Source organism: Cottoperca gobio, chromosome 9 (genome assembly GCF_900634415.1).
Source record: "Cottoperca gobio chromosome 9, fCotGob3.1, whole genome shotgun sequence".
NCBI classification, from domain to species: Eukaryota; Metazoa; Chordata; class Actinopteri; order Perciformes; family Bovichtidae; genus Cottoperca; species Cottoperca gobio.
Genome location: NC_041363.1, coordinates 29,644,711 through 29,664,468, shown reverse-complemented (window position 1 = coordinate 29,664,468; position 19,758 = coordinate 29,644,711). Strand labels below are relative to the sequence as shown.

The following is a 19,758-nucleotide window of genomic DNA, read 5'->3' as shown; positions in this document are numbered from 1 at the left end:
AACCTAAGAGCTGTGTTGTCTGGAGCCTAGTCCTCCTGGTAGGGTCTCCCAAGACAAATTGGTCTCAGACGAGGGGCCAGACTAAGAATGGTTGAAAAACGACCTCTTGAAACAGAGGGAAACAAAAGGAGAGACCCTGCCCGAAGAAGCTACGTGGTAACTCCCATCCATCCATCCTGTGGGCCCACCACTCATGGGAAAAACTGCTGGGGTTGAGTGCGCTGTCACATAGGGTGACAGTGATGATCAGGGACCTCGACAGACTAGACACGGGCAGCAGAGACTGACTCTGGGGACGTGGAACGTCACGTCTCTGTAGGGGAAGGAGCCGGAACTAGTGCGGGAGGTGGAGCGCTACCAGTTGGATCTGGTGGGGCTTACATCTACGCACAGTAGGCTCTGGAACTGTACTCCTGGATAGGGATTGGACTCATGGTGTGAGGCGTCGGCGGGTGTGGGGATACTCACAAGTCCCCGGCTGAGCGCCGCTACGTTGGAGTTCAGCCCGTTGGACGAGAGGGTCGCCACCAGTTTGAAGTATTCTGCCTTCTTTGACACCCTGAATGGAGTCCTGCAGGGGGCTCCAGTAGGGGACTCTGTAGTCTTGCTGGGAGACTTCAACCGACACATGGGAAACGATGGAGACACCTGGAGGAACGGCCTCCCTAATCTAAACATGAAAGGTCGTTTGTTGTTGGACTTCTGTGCTAGTCATGGAATGGCCATAACAAACACCATCTTCGAACATAAGGATGCTCATAAGTGTACGTGGTACCAGAGCACCCTAGGCCAAAGGTCAATGATCGATTTTGTGATCGTATCATCTGATCTGAGGCTGCATGTTTTGGACACTCGGGTGAAGAGAGGGGCGGAGCTGTTAACTGATCACCATCTGGTGGTGAGTTGGATCAAGGGGTGGGGGAAGACTCTGGACAGACCATGTAAGCCCAAACGGGTAGTGCAGGTGAACTGGGAACGTCTGGAGGAAGCCCCTGTCCTGGAGATCTTCAACTCACACCTCCGGCGGAGCTTTTCAGACATCCCTGTGGAGGTTGGGGGCATTGAACCTGAGTGGGCGATGTTCAAATCCTCTATTGCTGAAGCTGCGGTGATGCGCTGTGGTCTCAAGGTCTTAGGTGCCTCAAGGGGCGGTAACCCTTGAACACCGTGGTGGACCCCGGTGGTCAGGGAAGCCTTCCGACTGAAGAAGGAGTTATGTTAACCGGGAGGACTCCGGAAACAGTTGCAGGGTACCAAAGGACTAGAAGAGCGGCAGCCGTGGCAGAGGCAAAGCAGCGGGTGTGGGAGAAGTTCGGAGAAGCTATGGAGGACTTTCGGTCGGCACCAAGGTGCTTCTGGAAAACCATCCGGCACCTCAGGAGGGGGAAGCAGTGAACCATCCAAACTGTGTACAGTAAGGGTGGGACCCTGCTGACTTCGACTGAGAAGGTTATCGGGCGGTGGAAGGCACTTTGATGTACTCTTGAATCCGACTGACACGCCCTCTATGGTAGAGGCAAAGCAGGAAGCTCATGGGGGATCATCGTCAATTTCCCTGATGGAAGTCACTGAGATAGTCAAACAACTCCACAGAGGCAAAGCCGCAGGGGCAGACCGGGGTGGATGTTCCCCTATTCAAAAAGGTGGACCAGAGAGTGTGTGTCAACTACAGGGGTATCACATTTCTCAGCCTCCCTGGTAAAGTCTACTCCAAGGTACTGGAAAGGAGGGTTCGGCTGATAGTCGAACCTCTGATTGAAGAGGAACAATGCGGATTCCGTCCTGGTCATGGAACAACGAACCAACTCTCGCAAGGATCCTGGAGGAGGCCTGGGAGTACGCCCATCCGGTCTACATGTGTTTTGTGGATCTGGAGAAGGCGGTACTGCAGTCGCTTTACCGCACTGGTGTGACGAAAAGAGAGCTGAGCCAGAAGCTCTCGATCTACCGGTCGATCTTCGTTCCTACCCTCACCTATGGTCATGAAGGCTGGGTCATGATCGAAAGAACGAGATCACGGGTGCAAGCGGCCAAAATGGGTTTTCTCAGATAGGGTGAGAAGTTCAGCCATCCGTGAGAGACTCGGAGTAGAGCCGCTGCTCCTTTACGTTGAAAGGAGCCAGTTGAGGTGGTTCGGGCATCTAGTACGGATACCATCTGGGCGCCTCCCTAGGGAGGTGTTCCAGCTGGGAGGAGACCCCGGGGAAGACCCAGGACTCGGTGGAGAGATTATATCTCCTCACTGGCCTGGGAACGCCTCGGGATTCCCAATCGGAGCTGGCAGAAGTGGCCCAGAGAAGGGAAGTTTGGGGTTCCTTACTGGAGCCCCCGCGACCCGACCCTGGATAAGCGGTAGATGATGGATGGATGGATGGTGTAAATGTTTAAGATTGTTCTAATTAAACTTTAACTGTATTAAATACTTATATACTGTTGGGTAGCACATAAATGCATCATAATCTATAATCTATGCCATGTCAGTACCTTGTATCTCTAAAAAGTCCACTTTTCATGAGCCCTGTTTTCAGCTTTTCAGCAACCACAAGGAAAAAGTGAATTTTTTGGGGCATCCTTTTATCCTTAGATTTTATAAATATGATCTATCCCCCTGCTGTATCTGTCCATGTTCTACTATGTCTACCTACCTTCCTTGACAGGAATCGCTGGCTTCTTCTGCCTCAGACCCAGGAGTATGAAGAAGAGCACCAGCGGGATGAAGATCTCAAAGGCCAGCACCCACTGGAGGGGAAAAGGACAAAATTGACAAGTTTATTTGCGCTGCATTTCCATTGAAACCTGGCCAAAGACAAGTGCAGTTTCAGCACAGTGATCCTGCAAGGTGGACCTCAGTCATGGTTCTTTACCATGAAAACTTTGTCAGATCCCATCTTCCTGCTCATGAATCACACTGTTGCATAGATTGAGTATGCCTGCTGTCACATATCAATATACTAACTGGGAGGGAGTGTGAAAAGAAGTCTGCAAAGCATAGATTGTTTTATTTTTTAAACAGGATGTGTAGTGCACATCTTATACTGTTTGAAATGTGTGCCGTTGACTCCTTAGTAAGCATTAATGAAGCATATAAGACACTCACATAAACTAACACTGATTTGCAGTACCTTCCATCCTAATACACACACCTCCTCACTGGGCCTGGTCATGAGGTTTTAATACCACAAAGTGAATTTAAACATAAATTGTAAATGGACTGAATTTATATAGTGGTTATCCGATGTTTGTGATCACTCAAAGCGCTTTACAACACATGTCAGCATTCACCCATCCACACACATTCATAGGCTACCATACAAGGTGCACATCAGCTCGTCGGTAGTGATAACCATTCACACGCACTCACACACCATGGCACATTGGCCATCGGGAGCAATTTGGGGTTCAATATCTTGCCCTCGAACCACCGACCCTCCGACCACTGGACACACACTCTACCTCCTGAGCCACAGCCGTCGAAATGGCTTCCTCTCTCATTCTTATTCCTGGTGATGGAAATATCAGTCAGTAGCTAAGAATTCCATTAGCCAGCGTATCAACTGGACACACAGTACACTGCCAAAACTGGAAATTCATAAATCACATTTAGGCTGGCTAAATTGTTGTGCTGGCACCAGGTCACCAGACGGTCAAACTCCCAACAGAGCCCAATGAGGGTGGTGCCATTATATATAATATATATATATATATTATATATAATAATGGCCAGAAATGGTGAATAAATGAAATAGATGTGGCAATGCTCATGTCGGCATGACCAGAATTGGTGAAATGTGACACCCATAACACAAACACCACCACCATATGCATGATTTATCAGAAAATGGATATTCAAAGAGCTTGATTTGCAAGAACAGCTCCGATATCAGGGCAAATGTAGGAGGTGTAGCAGGGGATAAATAGTGATTGGATAATTGAAGTAAATCATCGTAGATTTGAATGAGCACATATTGCAGCACTTAACGGGATAAAATGGATATGATGCCACCTACAAAATACAATGAATGTGAGAAGTGCAGAAGCAATGTTAATATAGTAGTTACAATGAATGTAAGCAATTGAATGTAGCAATAATAGTAGGAATAATAAGATGACTATGAAAAGTACAAGTCTCTAAAAGTACAATGGGAGCCAGAGGCTTCAGCTATCAAGCTCCTGTCCTGTGGAACCAGCTTCCAGTTTGTGTTCGGGAGGCAGACACCCTCTCCAAATTTAAGAGCAGGCTTAAGACTTTCCTTTTTGATAAAGCTTATATAGTTAGGGCTGGCTGAGGCTTGAATTGGACGGGCCCCTAGTTATGCTGCTATAGGCTTAGACTGCCGGGGGACTTACACCTTTCTCCTCTCTGGATTTCACTTTGGCAAACTCCCTGACTGTAAAGGAACCATCGTCAATAGCGAGATTCGTGAGGACGACAGGTATCACTTCCTCAGGTCCATCCACTGTCAGGTGTGTTCCCAGGAGATTTCGGAAGTGAGTGAACCAGGAGGTCACCCTCTCTTCTGGGCTGTCGCCCCACTCATCTCATTGATGACCCTCTATGCCTCCCCGTACTGCTGTTCACCATGCGCTGCCTCCACTCTCTGCACCTTCTCCATCAGCTCCACCCCCCTGATCTTATCGTAGGTATCGAAAAGAAGCTGTTTGGCCATATTCAATACCATACGATTCTCTGCAGTCAGCTCGTGCCCAAAGCCTCAGTGTGCTTCCTCAACTCCCTCACGCGCCACCATGACCTCCAGATGCCTGGACCTCTGGGATACTCCATTCCTCTCCATCACTGGAACACACATACTGGTCACCTCCACGTTCGCTGCAACGAACCGCCTGTACTTGGCATTAGGCTCCTCGTCCTCGCCCAGCAGCTGGAAGCGATTCATCACCTCCACTGCATACCTGGTTTGAAGGCCAGGGCTGTCCGAGAATGCCTTCCAGTTATACCGGGTCTTCAGGCTTGGTTTGGGGACCCTGAGGCTCAGTCTCACCCTTATGGAGACCACTCGATGATCAGAGCCCACAGAGTTGAACGTGCTGTAAGGTTCAGCGTTCAAGATGGAGTTTCTCCACCTTCAACTTATTAGTATGTAGTCCAGTTGACGTTGCATACCGGTAGCCCGATCCTGAAAGGTCCATCTCTTGCCCATTCTTTTCTGGAACATGGTGTTTGCAGCTAGTAGCTCATGCTCCATAAGTAGGGCTGCAAGATGTTTGCCATTGCGATTAGTGTAGTTGTGGTATGTGAGAGGTGCGTCCTCCGGTACGAGCCTTGCATTGAAGTCACCCAGGATTGCAAGGAAGTTGTGAGCCGAGATATCACGGGCCGCTGTTGCAAGGTCTTCATAGAACTTCTCCACCTCCTCAGCTTCTGCCACATTGATGGGTGAGTACACGACTATGACAGTTGTGACTGGGTTGCCATCAAAGTCAGCACTAAGGATCCTGTTGGTGTGATAGTGTACCCTAAGGAGAGCCTTACGCGCCCGAGAACTCATTAGTAACCCCACTCCGCCAGTGGGTGCTTGTTCCTTATTTCGCCACGCTGATGAGGTGATGAACCAGCATTTCTCCACTCTGTGATACACGATCTGATCCTCAGCATGCACTCTTCTATGCTCTTGGATTCCCAGGATCTCCTCTCCCCTTTCCTCGGCACAGTGTGCCAGCTCCTCCAGCCTCCCTTCTTCTCTAACTGTGTTTGCGTTGAAGGTTCCCATGGTGAATGGTCTCCGGCAACGCAGGAGTGCTTTGGACCGTGAGTTGTGGTCAGATAGAACCCTCCCTTCTGGGTTTGAGGCCCTATCGTCATACTGTCCCTCGGGGAGAGGACCAGCTCCACCGTCCGCTGCTTGGTTCCTGCGGACTCCCGCCGCTGGAAGTATAGGATTCGGAATGTCTTTGTTCTCCATAATTTAGGCCTTACAATGCGCAAATATAACAACTGTGGGGCGAAGCTCCTCACAGTCCTACTCTGGCCGTTTTGGGCATAAGCCCTTATCCGCCCTTCACTCCGATGCCTCCAGATGGTATACGGCTCGGAACCGGATGTGAACAGCACCCTTGGTTTTTGTTCGGAGTGTCCTTCTCCTACATAGGTTGCCTTACATGGCTATGAGCCCCATCCGCCCACAATAGGATGCAGTTTAACGTCTTACCCAGGACACAATCGACCCCGCTTTCTTAAAACAAAAGATTTCAGTTACTTTTCCTCCCCACTTTGTTGGGCAAGGACCGTAATAACTGGGAAGAATGCTAGACAGAAAGATATGCGTTTTCTCCCCAGAACCCACGGATGCTAAGAATCCGTGAGAAACTTGTGACAGAGAAATGTACCGGCTCATCTTGTAAGAAACTTTTTATTTCTTTATTTATTCTAGGTCACGTATGAATGAAGTAGAATGAGATACCTGTGACTCTAGATGTGTGATTGGACCACCCATTTCTCAACAGGAGATGGTGATGAAATGAACCACGTCTCGAGTGAAGGCCAGCCCCAATGTTGGAGAAATAGGTTAATAACCCCTGTGCATATCATGAATGCCTGGCTGGCATAAGTATAGCCTCCTTATTGCTTCATCAGTTAATTTAACAAAATATTGCTTTATAACATTATGAGTTTCTGAATGTTCCTTCAAATTATTATTGAATATATTGATCTCTGGGAGTGTTAATGTCTCAGCCAGCTGAGTTGTAGTATCATACAAATGCCACAGATGGAGACACTACATTACAAGGGTACCGTATGAAGCAATGTAAGTCACAAATATTACACATGTTGTTGGAATGTTTCACAATAAAAGTGAACCGCAAGAGGGCTTCTTCTTAGATTGTTTTCGTAAATGATGCATAAAGTGTCGTGTTGAAGGCACATGTGTTACACAATAGCTAATTGGAGAATAACATTTTTACTTTACTAGATATGAGCATACCCTATGAAGTGGACATAATTAGAAATGATGAACATTTGCAAGATATGAGCAAATTCCCTATGAACAGAGGGAATTAGAAAAAAGCGGTCTCTATGCTTGTATCAATCAAAAAACCCATGCAGCGCTTGAGAGGATGGGGCTTCTTATGAAGTGGACATTTCTTGTCAACATCATCCAAATCACTACCTAAATGGTTTTCCTGACTGGCAGTATCTGGCAAGACTTTTGTCTTGTGGGTGAAGACTGAGCTTTTCCTTTGCCTCTTAGATGGCTGCTCCAGTTCCAACAAACCTTGGTTCCCTGATGATAGAGCAAAGCTTGGATCATTGCGTGTCCTTGCCTCATGATGTACAGCTTTGTACCGGGAACCTTGAGCCATCCACTTCTCCTGCAGAGCGTAAGGTAACTTGTCTACAATGGGTGCTACACCACAAGCAGTGTCGAGATAGGTAAGTCCAGGTAAACCTTCACATTTAGCAGGCTCAACCTTCTGTAAGAGATCTCCGAGCCCCTAAAGTTTTACGGCATCTCTGTTACCGATCCTTGAAAAGTTGTCAATCCTGTCAAAGTGAGACTTTTCAACAACCTCCTGGGAGGGATCCATAGCAGTCTTCCAGGCATTCCCAAACCTTTCCTAGGCCAGTAACAGGATTACTTACATGCACGACTTGAATACTCCTCACATGACTCCGTACCAGTTCTTCTCTCCATGCTCATTTTCTGCTGCTGCCTCCAGGACTTTTGTTTCTGCAATGGCTGCATCTATCTCACTTTCATGCTTTAGAGATGCTAGAGTTGCTTCCATACGTGCCTCTGTCACTATTAATTGAGCATTTTCAATCATAACTTCAGATTCCTTCTTGAGGAATTCAGCCCTGACTCGGGCGGCCTCCAGCTTGGCGTGATCCCTAACTCTATGGTAGCGGATGAGCTTCTTGATGCACTTCCTGAAATGGAGACGATTGATCTTATCTCCAATGTTTGGCTTTGCTCTGCTCCATCTTCAATCTTAGGTGTTTCTCTGCTATCATGTATTGCTTATGCTGTCTAGGCGTATGAAGCGTGAGGATGAGCGAGGATTGCTTGAAATTAAGTGCCCGCTGTGAGGCTGCTTTTTTTTTTTTTACTATTCTGTCCCTGATGCGTGTCCTATCTACTCACAAACTGACAGATAGCTAACAACAGGATTCAGAGAAAGTTGAACACAGTTGTAAAGTTAAGATGTTTTACTGAGTTCTCTTTTTCTCTTCTTTCCTTTCTTTTTAGCAAATTCAATTATCATAAAGTAGTTTTTAAGTAGTCCAAATATTTATATGCACACTCAGACGGGTGGCTAGCGTCTCCCTTAGAGACTCGGAGTAGAGCCGCTGCTACTTTACGTTGAAAGGAGCCAGTTGAGGTGGTTCGGGCATCTAGTAAGGATGCCACCTGGGCACCTCCCTAGGGAGGTGTTCCAGGCAGTTGGGAGGAGACCCCGGGGAAGACCCAGTCCCCCAGTCGGAGCTGGAGGATGTGGCCCGGAGAAGGGAAGATTGGGGTTCCTTACTGGAGCTGCTGCCCCCGCGACCCGACCCCGGATAAGCGGTAGACGATGGATGGATGGATGGACATTTGCACAAAACACAGAAAAAGTAACAAAACTTACAAGCAAAGGCTCTCCAATGCACAAACAAAAAGAAAAACAGGGAGAGAAGCTTTCTGTCTGACCAGTCTCTTCTTGAGTCACTAGTGACATGATCTGAACTGACCGCTGAGAAAACACTAAACAGTTCTCACTGTTGTTACAACAAACGACCAAAGACAATGCATTTGCAGGCTACAGAATTTGATCAATATTTCGACCATTAGAACAAGTAACAGGATACAAGACATGTCTATATTAATGCTGGAAAAAGTAGATGTTACAGTTTGCTTTGTTTCTCTGAGTGTCTTGAACCTGGGGATAGGTCTAATTGCTGGTATTTAAGAATGTAAGTGCTTGCACTCTGCATGCTTTATTTGTTGGTGTTGCTTCAGTTGATTAATTTAGGCTGTGGTATTTTAGGTTTTCTGCCAGCCTGCTTTGTGTCAGCCTGGTCACGTTTCTATTCAAATGACAGTAAACATTGTTTTAAATGTTCCTCCAGAAGAACAAATTCTGATCTGATGCTGCTATTAGCAGGACATTGTTTACGAGTGCCTTCCACAACCATTACAAATAATTAGTTTTCTTATCCAACACCACTATGGTTAATGCTTTTACATTACATTACAGTTCATTTAGCTGATGCTTTTGTCCAAAGTGACTTACAATAAGTGCAAGCAATCATGAGAATACAACTACGAACAGCAAGAATCTTGTAAGTACATTAGCTTCAAATAGGTGAAATCATTTAAGTGCAGAACAATAGCTTCAAATAAGCAAGTGCAACATACAGAAACAATAGAATACAAATACAGTACTTGTTGAAGGCTAGCTACCAATATGTCAGTGCCACTGAAGTATGGCTTCATTAACCCTACTCACAGAAGAATCAGAAACACATAAGGCAGACAATAAAAGAATGAAATGCCAACACAAATGTAGGAGTGAATGGAAGCAGGAGTTAAGTGGATATATTATGACACATCCAAGGACGTAATGTATTGCGGTGTGTGCCGCCAGGTTCCACAACTAGCCGAGTCCAGCTTGTTTTTCATCAGAAATAATGCATTCAGGAATCACCACGTCACAATTAATTGGAAAAGTAGACAACACTTACAGTGAATAGCTGCACAACTTGCAGTTACATCACCTAATAATACACAAGAGAGAAGTCTTAAATTTTCTTTGGCCCAAACACGGACATTTTCCTCCAACACAAACACAAACTGTGTTATGTTGTGTTTGAGTTGCAGTCCGGTAAGCTGCACTTCGTCGTTTTAAGTGTTGTTTATATTTCTTTGGATGTGTGCAAGTAGGCAGGGTTGGAGGAAAATAATTAAGAATCAAATATCTTGACACCTTAACATTTACATAAGTTGCTACGGTTGCATTCGGCTGAAAGTCACTTTGTCCTGTGCAAGTTTCTCCTCAACAAGTGCCAAGTAATAACAATAGGTAGGCTCTTTAATCTTACAAAGCATATGCTTAATTAATGATGCTGTTGCATCTGTCAGCTGTGTGTGTGAATATGTGGAATGCTGTTATTGTTTGTCTTGTTGGTGCCTGCAACATTCCTTCTGATGATGTAAAAGGATTGTATGATTAAACTGTGGTACATTCAGGAGAGTATATTTCTTATGGCTTATTTTGGATAACATAGCCAAAAAAGGTGTCCAAAGTCTGAATCTCTGCACTGGTTGTTAAATGAGCCTCTAATTCACAGAGCCAGGCTGGACATCAGCAGCAGCAACACACCCGGCCATTATGGTGGCGCTGTGCAGGTCCAGGACCCTGTGCTTACAACATCTGGTGGATGCAGTGGGGCCTTCACTGAACGATGCCCGGGCCCTGGGTTCTCTGCTGGGTCTAACCTGTATCCGGGTGGCTCAGAGGATCCTGTAGCTCCGGAACCAGAGACTCTCTGGAGAAGAGAGGAGCCTCCTCATCAAATACAGCCAGGGAAAGACTGATCCAGACCCGTTTCCAGAAATCTATCTGAGCCCAGGGCTGGGAGAACTGACCAGCCCCCTGCTCAACCCGGCAAAACTGTCGCTGCACAGAGCAGACAAAACAACTTTTTATGCGAACTGTGTAAAAAGCATCAACAGACAAGGCCTGTGCAGCAGATCCTCCAATGTGTGGAGCAACAGACTGGGTGGAGGAAGCGGACTGCGCCCAAAGTGGAGGATTTTATACAAACCTCCCCCCAAAAGGTGAACTGCCGACCTTCAGTGGAGGATTTTACATGGTGCTATCGCTTCTAACGCTTTTATCTCTGTTATTAATCCTGCTGTTTTTAATAATTGTCCGTTTTGTAATCTACGTGAGACTGTCTTCCATGTTTTTCTGAGTGTAAGAGACTCACACGTTTCTTCTCTCTTTTAACATTGGTCTTTAGTCTTTTTAATGTAGTTTTTATTGAGAGTGTCTTTATCATGGGTGTGACGGCCCTGCCTAACCTGCTTAAAATGTCTTGTGTCAGTCACTGTGTTGAATATCTTTAAGGTGTCAGCTTGCCAAGCAATCTAGTTAAAAACATTTATGAGTGGTTCAAATGTAGGGGGTAGCTCTCTGGCATTTAATAACTAGTTGCGCGTTTAGCGTTGTTTGGTTACGAATCGTGAATAGTCCGGTGGCGTATTGAATCTCGATTTAATGACCCGGCTGATTCTGTTGTTTTGCTGTTGCTGGTTGCGGTAACCATTGGTTTGTTCGGTGGTGAGTGTAAAGGGAATGAACACTGTGCTTGTATTTGGCTGAACAGGGTAAATTGGATGATCTGTTTTGGGTATGACTATGTTTGATGTATAAGTGCTGTAGGTTATTCTTATTTGGACTGTGGATAATTGTAGTCTTAGTGCCAGCTATTGTTTATGCTGGTAGCAGGTGGGCCAGGTTACAGGTGTATGTTTCCCAGTGCGTAGTGTTGGTAAAGTGGTGCGGATGTTCCCTGGTAGGCTGTAGCGGCATTCCCCTTGGGTTTGTCGGGGGGATTTCTTGTAGTGTTGTGGAAAACGTGGTTGAAGCTTTGCTTGGGAGCATGTCCGTGGTTCCAGGGAGGGTTGCTAGCTTGCTAGTCAGCACCCTGATCCAGCGGTAGTTGGTGTGTAAATACCCACCGCAAGAAGATTAGGAGGGAGCTTACTTACTTACTTACCGAGTGGACTGAGTATAATCTGCATTGAGAATGATTGAGCAAAGAAGTTAAACAAACACTGCGTAGTTTCATTAACGATAACTATGACTTAATATGACCTTTTCTTCCATGACGAAGACGAGATGATAACAGGATGGCACTGACGTCATTAAACACTAACTGTGACTTTTTGGTAATGCAATATGGTTCTCATTTTTGATTAGTTTGTTGTTTTTTGCATGTAAAGTTTATTTAAATTTTGGGCGAAATTATTGAGATTAAATCTCATTGAGATTAAAAATCTCTTTTTCAAGAGTGTCCTGGCCAAGATAGGCAGCAGCACAGTTACAGACAAAAAAAAACAATCACAATCACAATCACAACATTCATTTAAACATTTAGAGACACAGCGGTCTGCTTCAATGTCTTTAAGAGTTGCTTTAAGTCTGTTCAGAGAGACCAGCTCTCTGAGTTTCAGCTCATTCTACAGCTGGTTCCAGGCAGCCGGAGCAGCGTAACTAAAAGCCCTTTTCCCAAGTTCTGTACGGACTTTTGGCACAGTTAAAAGAAACAAGTCCTCGGAGCGAAGCCGATATGGTCCACTACATTTCCTACTAATGTAGATCCTTAGGTATTGTGGAAGAGTACCCAGAATAGCTTTATAAATAAGGATGTGCCAGTGTTTCAGGCTACGGGTGGTCAGGGAAGACCATCCAACACGAGCATATAAAGTGCATATAATATAATATAATACTTGGCCCCAAACGCCTCGGAAATGCATTTCCTAATGACACAGAAGCTCTGGATGGCATTAATTTGTCTCAGGCTTGCCTAGGACCAGCCCCAAGTTATGCTGCTATAGGCTTAGACTGCCGGGGGACGCCTCTCTCCTCCCCTCCCCCTCCTCTCCCTCTCTATCTGTATGCATTTATGTAAATGTAGTTACTAACTCAGCATCCCCGGAGTTTCTGTGTCTCTCATGTGGCAGGTTGCCACTGTTAAAGTTTACATATGGATCATGAATCGTGGCTGCGCCTGCTGCGCCTGCTGCGCCTGCTGCGCCTGCTGCGCCTGCTGCGCCTGCTGCCCTGGTCCTGCCTGACACCGGCAAGCCTTTTTGGCATCATTCTGGATTCATCCTTTCTTTTTTCACCATCATTTCTCTCAAATGGATGTTGTATTTGTACTATATTGTTTATCCTGTACACACGACATCTATTACAGTCTGTCCGTCCTGGGAGAGGGATCCCTCCTCAGTCTCATTTTCCCCCTTTAATTGTGGGTTTCTTTTAGGGAGTTTTTCCTTGTGTGGTGCGTGGGTCTAAAGACAGAGGGTGTTCTGTACAGTCTGTAAAGCACACTGAGACAAATGTGTCATTTGTGATATTGGGCTGTATAAATAAATACATTTGATTTGAATTCTTTTTATAAAAACCTTTTCGTTGACAAAGAATTATAGACTGTGTTTTTTTCCCAATGCAGCAGTTCCATATGCTGTGCGACGCTTCCTGGCCGGTGCAGTTAATTTTAACTACTTTATATACAGCGGGGTAGTTTAATCTATAACAATGCATCATATTTGATCCTTTTATCATATTTTGTGCCAACAATCTGTATCTGCATAGTATTGGTCAGATAAAAGAAGTGGAGTACCAATAATTACCATTTCTTCCTCTATTGGACTTAGTAAACATAAAGCACCATAAAATGGTATGTACCTCAAATGCCAGTTTTAATGGCCTTATGTACAGTACATGTTAAACATTATTCAAAGAAATCATGTGCTATATTTTTTATAAGAAAATCCATATATACTTTATGCAACTTGGTCACGATGCTACTATAAATTATGCATGAGCTTGTCTCAGTCAGTCGGGACCAACATGTGGGATTGATGCTATCTCAGCTGAGAGCTGACTAGATCATTTGGCTCTAATCATCAATCGTATGGACAGCTTTAGTGAGGCCAAACCAGGACAGCGTCATTCGAAATCCAGAGGCAGAAATGACGCAGCTGTTACTAATATTATTACAGAGGCTCCCCAATGCATCTCTCTGGCCTCCTCAGAGTTTGCTGTGTAAAGGTAGATGGGCTAAAAATAGCTGCACCCCACCCCCACAAACACAAACCCTCCTTACACCAACCCCTCCATCAGGACACCCGCAGAGGCATCAGGCGATGATAAAGATCAGGCTACGGGAGGATAGATCCAGCCTCAGGTTTTAAAAAACAACACAGACATCACTAAAATAAAGCAGCTGACAGGCATTAGGATTTCTGATGGCTTATAATAGACCCGGTGGATTAAAGGCATTACATATGCATACTCACATGGCATGGTTGTGGAGGTCATCACGTTAGTCTCAGCATATTCGCCTGCCTGTTTTTTTTCTGAATTATGATGGTGATGCTGTGGTTCGATAATGATGAGATATGTACGCAGATCATGTAGTCAGCGCTTGAAATTAAGAAAGTCGCCTCTTACGTGGAACAATATAAATAGCACCTGGGACACAAAGACACAGGGATATTATAGAGAGAGAGAGAGAGAGAGAGAGAGAGAGAGAGAGAGAGAGAGAGAGAGAGAGAGAGAGAGAGAGAGAGAGAGAGAGAGAGAGAGAGAGAGAGAATACTATATACACTGTATATTTTTGCACTGCAGTTAACAGTGATGCATTTATTGATCAAACAGTTAGAAGTAAGCAAGAAACAGTAACTCAACTAATGACTAAAATAATAATGAGACTGACTGTGGCCAAACACAGAGGGGGATTACATTTTTTTATTCAGACATAAGTGCAGGGACTCACTAGCTGAACTTCCACGGCGGACTAGAGTGGCAAGTTTTTAATAAATTGTCTATAATTAAATTATTATGTATAGGATGAAACAACAACAACTCTGGGATAGTTGGAATTAGAATTTGTAACAGGAGTGAGACACTGGAGAACAAAGCTAATTTCAAGCTCTGCATGTAGAGATGGGTTTTATAATTTCTGGTTTGATTTCTATTAAAAGATGCAAAAGTTAGTAGTTGAGATGAGGATTGATAGCCAACACAGTGAAACACCTGTGTCCACCACTCAAACTTCATCAGCAAATCATTTACATAAAAAGATGTCAGTACAGAGTGTTGAAGTCAACTTTCCAATTCTGTAAAAAACAAAAGTCCAAAACCACATTGACATTTTGAATAATGCATAAAATCTAGCCCATGCACATAACCTTACTCAACAGTTGTGCAGTTCACTCCATTTGTATACACAAGGGTGTAAATTGTAAATCCGGTTTCTTTTTAATATCAGTATCAGTGTTTGCCCTAGGTTTACGGCTTTGGAGGGGCGCTCACCGTGCACGTGATTGCGTGCGCGTGCGTGGCGCTGTTTCTATTTATTTCTCCCGTCTCCTTTCTTCCACTCTGTAAGTGTGTGTGCACGTGTGTGTGTCAGCTGCGAAGCCCCGCCCTTCGCAAAACAGAGCGGAGGAGAGAATGTGAATGCGCAAAGTAGACAGTACAAACTGAAACGTGCACATAAATTAGATCAATAGCATAAGCGTTTAGTTAATTTAATAAAAGAGCACCTGTCAATGTGACAAGTGAGTTGTGAATAATGAAAATATATTAATTTTTTTTATTTGAAAAAAACAAACAAAAACACCTTGAATTTTAGGCAGGGCGCTGGGCTCCGTTGACAGGGCACAGCGCCCTGCCAAGACAATGGTAGGGGAAACACTGAGTATCAGCCATAACAAACCCAATCAAATGCCAACCCCTTTTTTACTGTACACTTCTGTGTTTGGGTTCTGGTTATAAAAAAACAAGCTGGTAACGGTCAAAATGCCAAACTCGAGGCTTCAAATCAGCACCACCCACTCACAAACCAGTGGGTGACGCCACTTCTGATATACAGTCTATGTTCTGGACCCACGAAACAGAAGTTTGCCAAAATATTTACTCAAGTTCAACTACAGTTTTTCAAGAGCTTTCAACAGCAGTGCTTCCTACTCACCACCTGTTATATCGTGTTGAAAACTTTCACACCACTCTCTGGAAGCAGTTGAATAGACCGGGAAAATCAATTTTTTTGTCAAACTGAATGTGTTGAGCTTGAAAGTTACAGGTGTATACGAGACAGGTATGGTCTCATGAAAATACGCTATCAAGTTCCATTATGGGAAATGTAGGATCCAGTGGTCTTAGAGTTTGTCACATATTAGGAACTACACGTCAGACTACCTAGGCCTCCAATTCTGACCATTTCTGTTACATCTGTATCTTAAAAGTCCCCAAACTTTATGGAATCGCAAAACTGAATCAGTGGAGTACACCATAAAAACAATATATTATTATGCTTTCTGATAATAACCTAAATCATAGTCATAACTAAAGTCGCAACAATAAAAGGTTGTATAATGTTCCTATTCCCATAAATATTACAGGGTATTCATATGCAGTTTCCATAATATCTTTAATCAGGTGATAGTTAAAGTGGAGTTTGACAGTAAAGGTTGTTGCACATGTCTTGAGGATAACATGGATAATTCCATATGATAATATCTTATCTTGTAATCCTGAAATGACAACATTATTGAGGCCATTTGTGCATGTTGTGTATATGATGAAATAAAACCTTGATTACCTCATGACAACACCCCCTGTGCATGTAGGCCTTTTTTAAAACATAGACTGGGATTACACAACTGTTGTACATCGACAAACAACAACCTGTTTGACATTATGAGAACATACAGAGAACACCCAACAACATCTGGCAGTGAAGCTGCGTGCACATCATCATCATCGTGCTCCACATTAAGCTCACTGCGGTGTTATTCTAATGCCTCATGGTAACATTTGCACAGACACAGACGCATAAACACACAGACGCACAAACACACAGACATAAACACACAGACACACACAGACACACACAGACAGACACACACACAGACAGGTGCTGGCTGTGGGAGAAGAATCAACGCCCGTCTGCTTTCCAAACACACGAACAACCAGACACCGCTGTTCTGTCCTTTTTTAATATCATGTCACTGTCAAACTGTCATGTGAACAAACGTGTAGTCTTACCGGTCCCCTCCTCTTCAGCGAGATGTTCTTCCACAGAAGAAGATGGAGCTGGTGCAGGAAACCCATTTTGCCTCCCACTTCTGCTTCAGTATGCCATTCAATTGACCAAATTAGCTTAACGTTACCGTCGGTGGCCTATGACTGGTTCTAAATAACCGGGGAATTCCTATCCCGTTCCCAGGCATCCCGTCCGAACCTGTAATAGTGCTGGAATGTGTCGACCTTGGCTAATAATGAATAATATTAAGCTACTCGGTTTGTTGAAAAATGCTTATTTGCTAGTGACTAGCGTTACAAGTGGAAACGTGTCTGTTTGTGTTCCGTCTGTCATCCTCTGGTGGAGCCTCGGCTAGCTGATGCTGCGGCATCCGTTCAGTTTAGTAGCGCACTAGTCTGAGCAGGAAACAAGTGGAGACAGCTGAGATGAAGCTAACCACAGTAATGAAACGGTGCACTTCCGGCCTGGCCTCTAAAAACAAAAGCATTCGCACTTGATACAGAATACTTTCTATGAAGAAAGCTGTTGTGTCAGTGATCAGAGCCTTCCCCAGGATATTTGAAACAACTCGACTCCAAGTCCCCCTAATACACTGATTAGACCTTCAGACGGCAAAAGGTCTCAATTTATTTGACTATATTATTTGTATTTTTCATATTTAGTGACTGTTTCTGACTTTCTCAATATTGATTATAGTTTTTGCCTTCACAAGATCACTTTTTCAAAACTTTTCACACAGTCATAACAACAGACTAAAATATGTATCGCTACTTTTCTTTTTCAATTACCACATTTTTCAAATTTCATGAACAGTGTTCTCACTCAAGCCCAACCACACATCTGCAGTCAGCTTTGAATATGTCTATTGTAAAACCTACCAATCTAAATCTACATTCAACATCTAACACAACATTACTGTAAATTGGACTGCAATTTGCTGCACTCTGCTGTTTTAAAATACATAAACTCCTAATTGAGACATACTCTGAGCACCTATTTTCATTCCTTGATGATGTGAAGACTTGTGCTATGGGGACGAGTGAGGCAGAATCCAGAACATTTTGTAATAGTATTTGTATAATTGTGTCTGAACAAATTATTGTTTGATACTGTTTTGAAAGTCTTTAAAAAATTCAAATATGAAAAAGACACATTACAGTAACATGAATCCAACAACAGCAAAGCTTTTAAAAACAAACAATAAAACAACCCATTTAAATGACTCAACATTGATGATAGTCTTAACTGTTATAATAATACAATACAATAATGTGAGCTGGCATTCATTTTTTCAATGTATTATACATTTAATTTTAAATGTAGCTTTTGTATTCATCATTACATTTATGTATGTCTTTATGTATTTATTTGTTTATTTCTGCATTATTAATTTTTTGCATTTCTCACCTTATATATTACACCAAAATTATTTATGTCTGTATTATTTTCTTCATACATTTCTTTTTACATTTCCCTTTAATTTCTTTATGCATTTCTGCTTGATTGTGAAAATGACAGGGCTGTTATTAAAAGTATGTCATGGGGTCAAGCAGGGGCGTAGCTTGGTTTTCAAGTTTGGGTGGGCTTAGCCCAGAGGTGAGGTGGAGCTGTGTGCACCTGCACGGTAGTACACTTACCATTAAAGGAATTCAGATGGCATGATGATGGAGAAGTAAGTCTGGGAGTTTTGCACTGAGCAAAGCCACTACACACACATAGTGTTTTGTGCTGGTTGCGTCATCAATATATTAGTCATGTTAACCAGGTCCATGTTACCTGGCCTTAGTCATGTTGACATGTCTTAGGAGTAGTGTGGACTTCACATCCTCTAGGGAGGTCCGGGGGCATGCTCCCCCGGGCAAAATTCTTTTAACATTTTAAAGTGAATTGTATGCATCTGGTGCACAAAATGAAGATGCTAGAATAGAACTTTGTGGTCATGGTAAGGGGAGGGGGCACAACTCTCAACACTAATATGAAAAATATATCTGCCTCTCCTTCTGCATGACCCTTTAAAATAAATTTAAACAATGATTTATTAACTGATCGAGACACTAAAGTAAATTTCATGACATCCAAACATCATGTTCAAAATGCAAACTGGTGACATGTATGGTGTAAGTGTGTTCACTGTCACTTAAACAAATGCATTATTCTCTAGAACTTCGGGCTATGTGTTTTCATTAAGTACTGTGGCCTATTACAGGAATTTAATTCAAAAATTGCTCATTTACTCCTAGACCTGAACTAACCTCCATCACACTGTTGGCTCCAAAATCACTTGTTCTTTGCTGCTGCTTCCCTGTGGCAGAGCTGCCACCTTTCCTTAGGACTCTTCTTATATCCATCTGATCAATGAACATTGGCAGATTATGATAGTTAGAATAGCTATTCACCCTTTCCGGCTTACAATTGTTTTCCATAGTGAACAAACGTTAGCTGTTCTGTAGCTAGCTAGTTATTATTGACTACTGACAGTACACCAACAAACATAGAAGACCTAATGTTACTACACCTTTTCCTTTCCTAGAGTTATTAAAAGTTAAGGAGCTAACACATATTAATAACTTCGTACAATTTCACACAGTGCATCTTCCAAAATGTCAACCTCTCATTTCCAGCATGACTCGTCAGAAGTTACAGATATCTATCATGATATCAAAGCTGTGCTACACCCATACAGTCTATGGCGGCACCCTTTTCCCCAGGTTCTTAGTGCCCGGTAGATTACATTGTAAAGTATGAAAGGGAGTTTTGGGGCGATTTGGAAACAATATTTTAAAATATCTGTATAGCGTTAACCCCTTTCCACACAAGAAGGAGCATGAGATGTGAATTCCCTTTTATTTTTTATATATTTGTTTTTTCAAAATTTCTATTGGTTGGGAAACACTGTACTTTATCGGTACTTTGTCCCACACACTTATTTCACAATATAGAAACAATAGGTCTTATATGCTTTGTCCTAAATA

At 43.6% G+C, this 19,758-nt stretch overlaps 1 protein-coding gene across 1 annotated transcript in view; it reads right to left on the bottom strand.

The window, feature by feature from the left end:
- abca2 (ATP-binding cassette, sub-family A (ABC1), member 2) overlaps positions 1-17,157 on the bottom strand; it is a 96,852-nt gene extending 79,695 nt beyond the window's left edge. Inside the window, 2 exon segments of the mRNA XM_029440234.1 lie at positions 2,646-2,739; positions 16,789-17,157. Of these exon segments, the coding sequence (XP_029296094.1) occupies positions 2,646-2,739; positions 16,789-16,854 (160 nt within the window). The 5' untranslated portion in view covers positions 16,855-17,157.
- Positions 17,158-19,758: the final 2,601 nt, after the last annotated feature.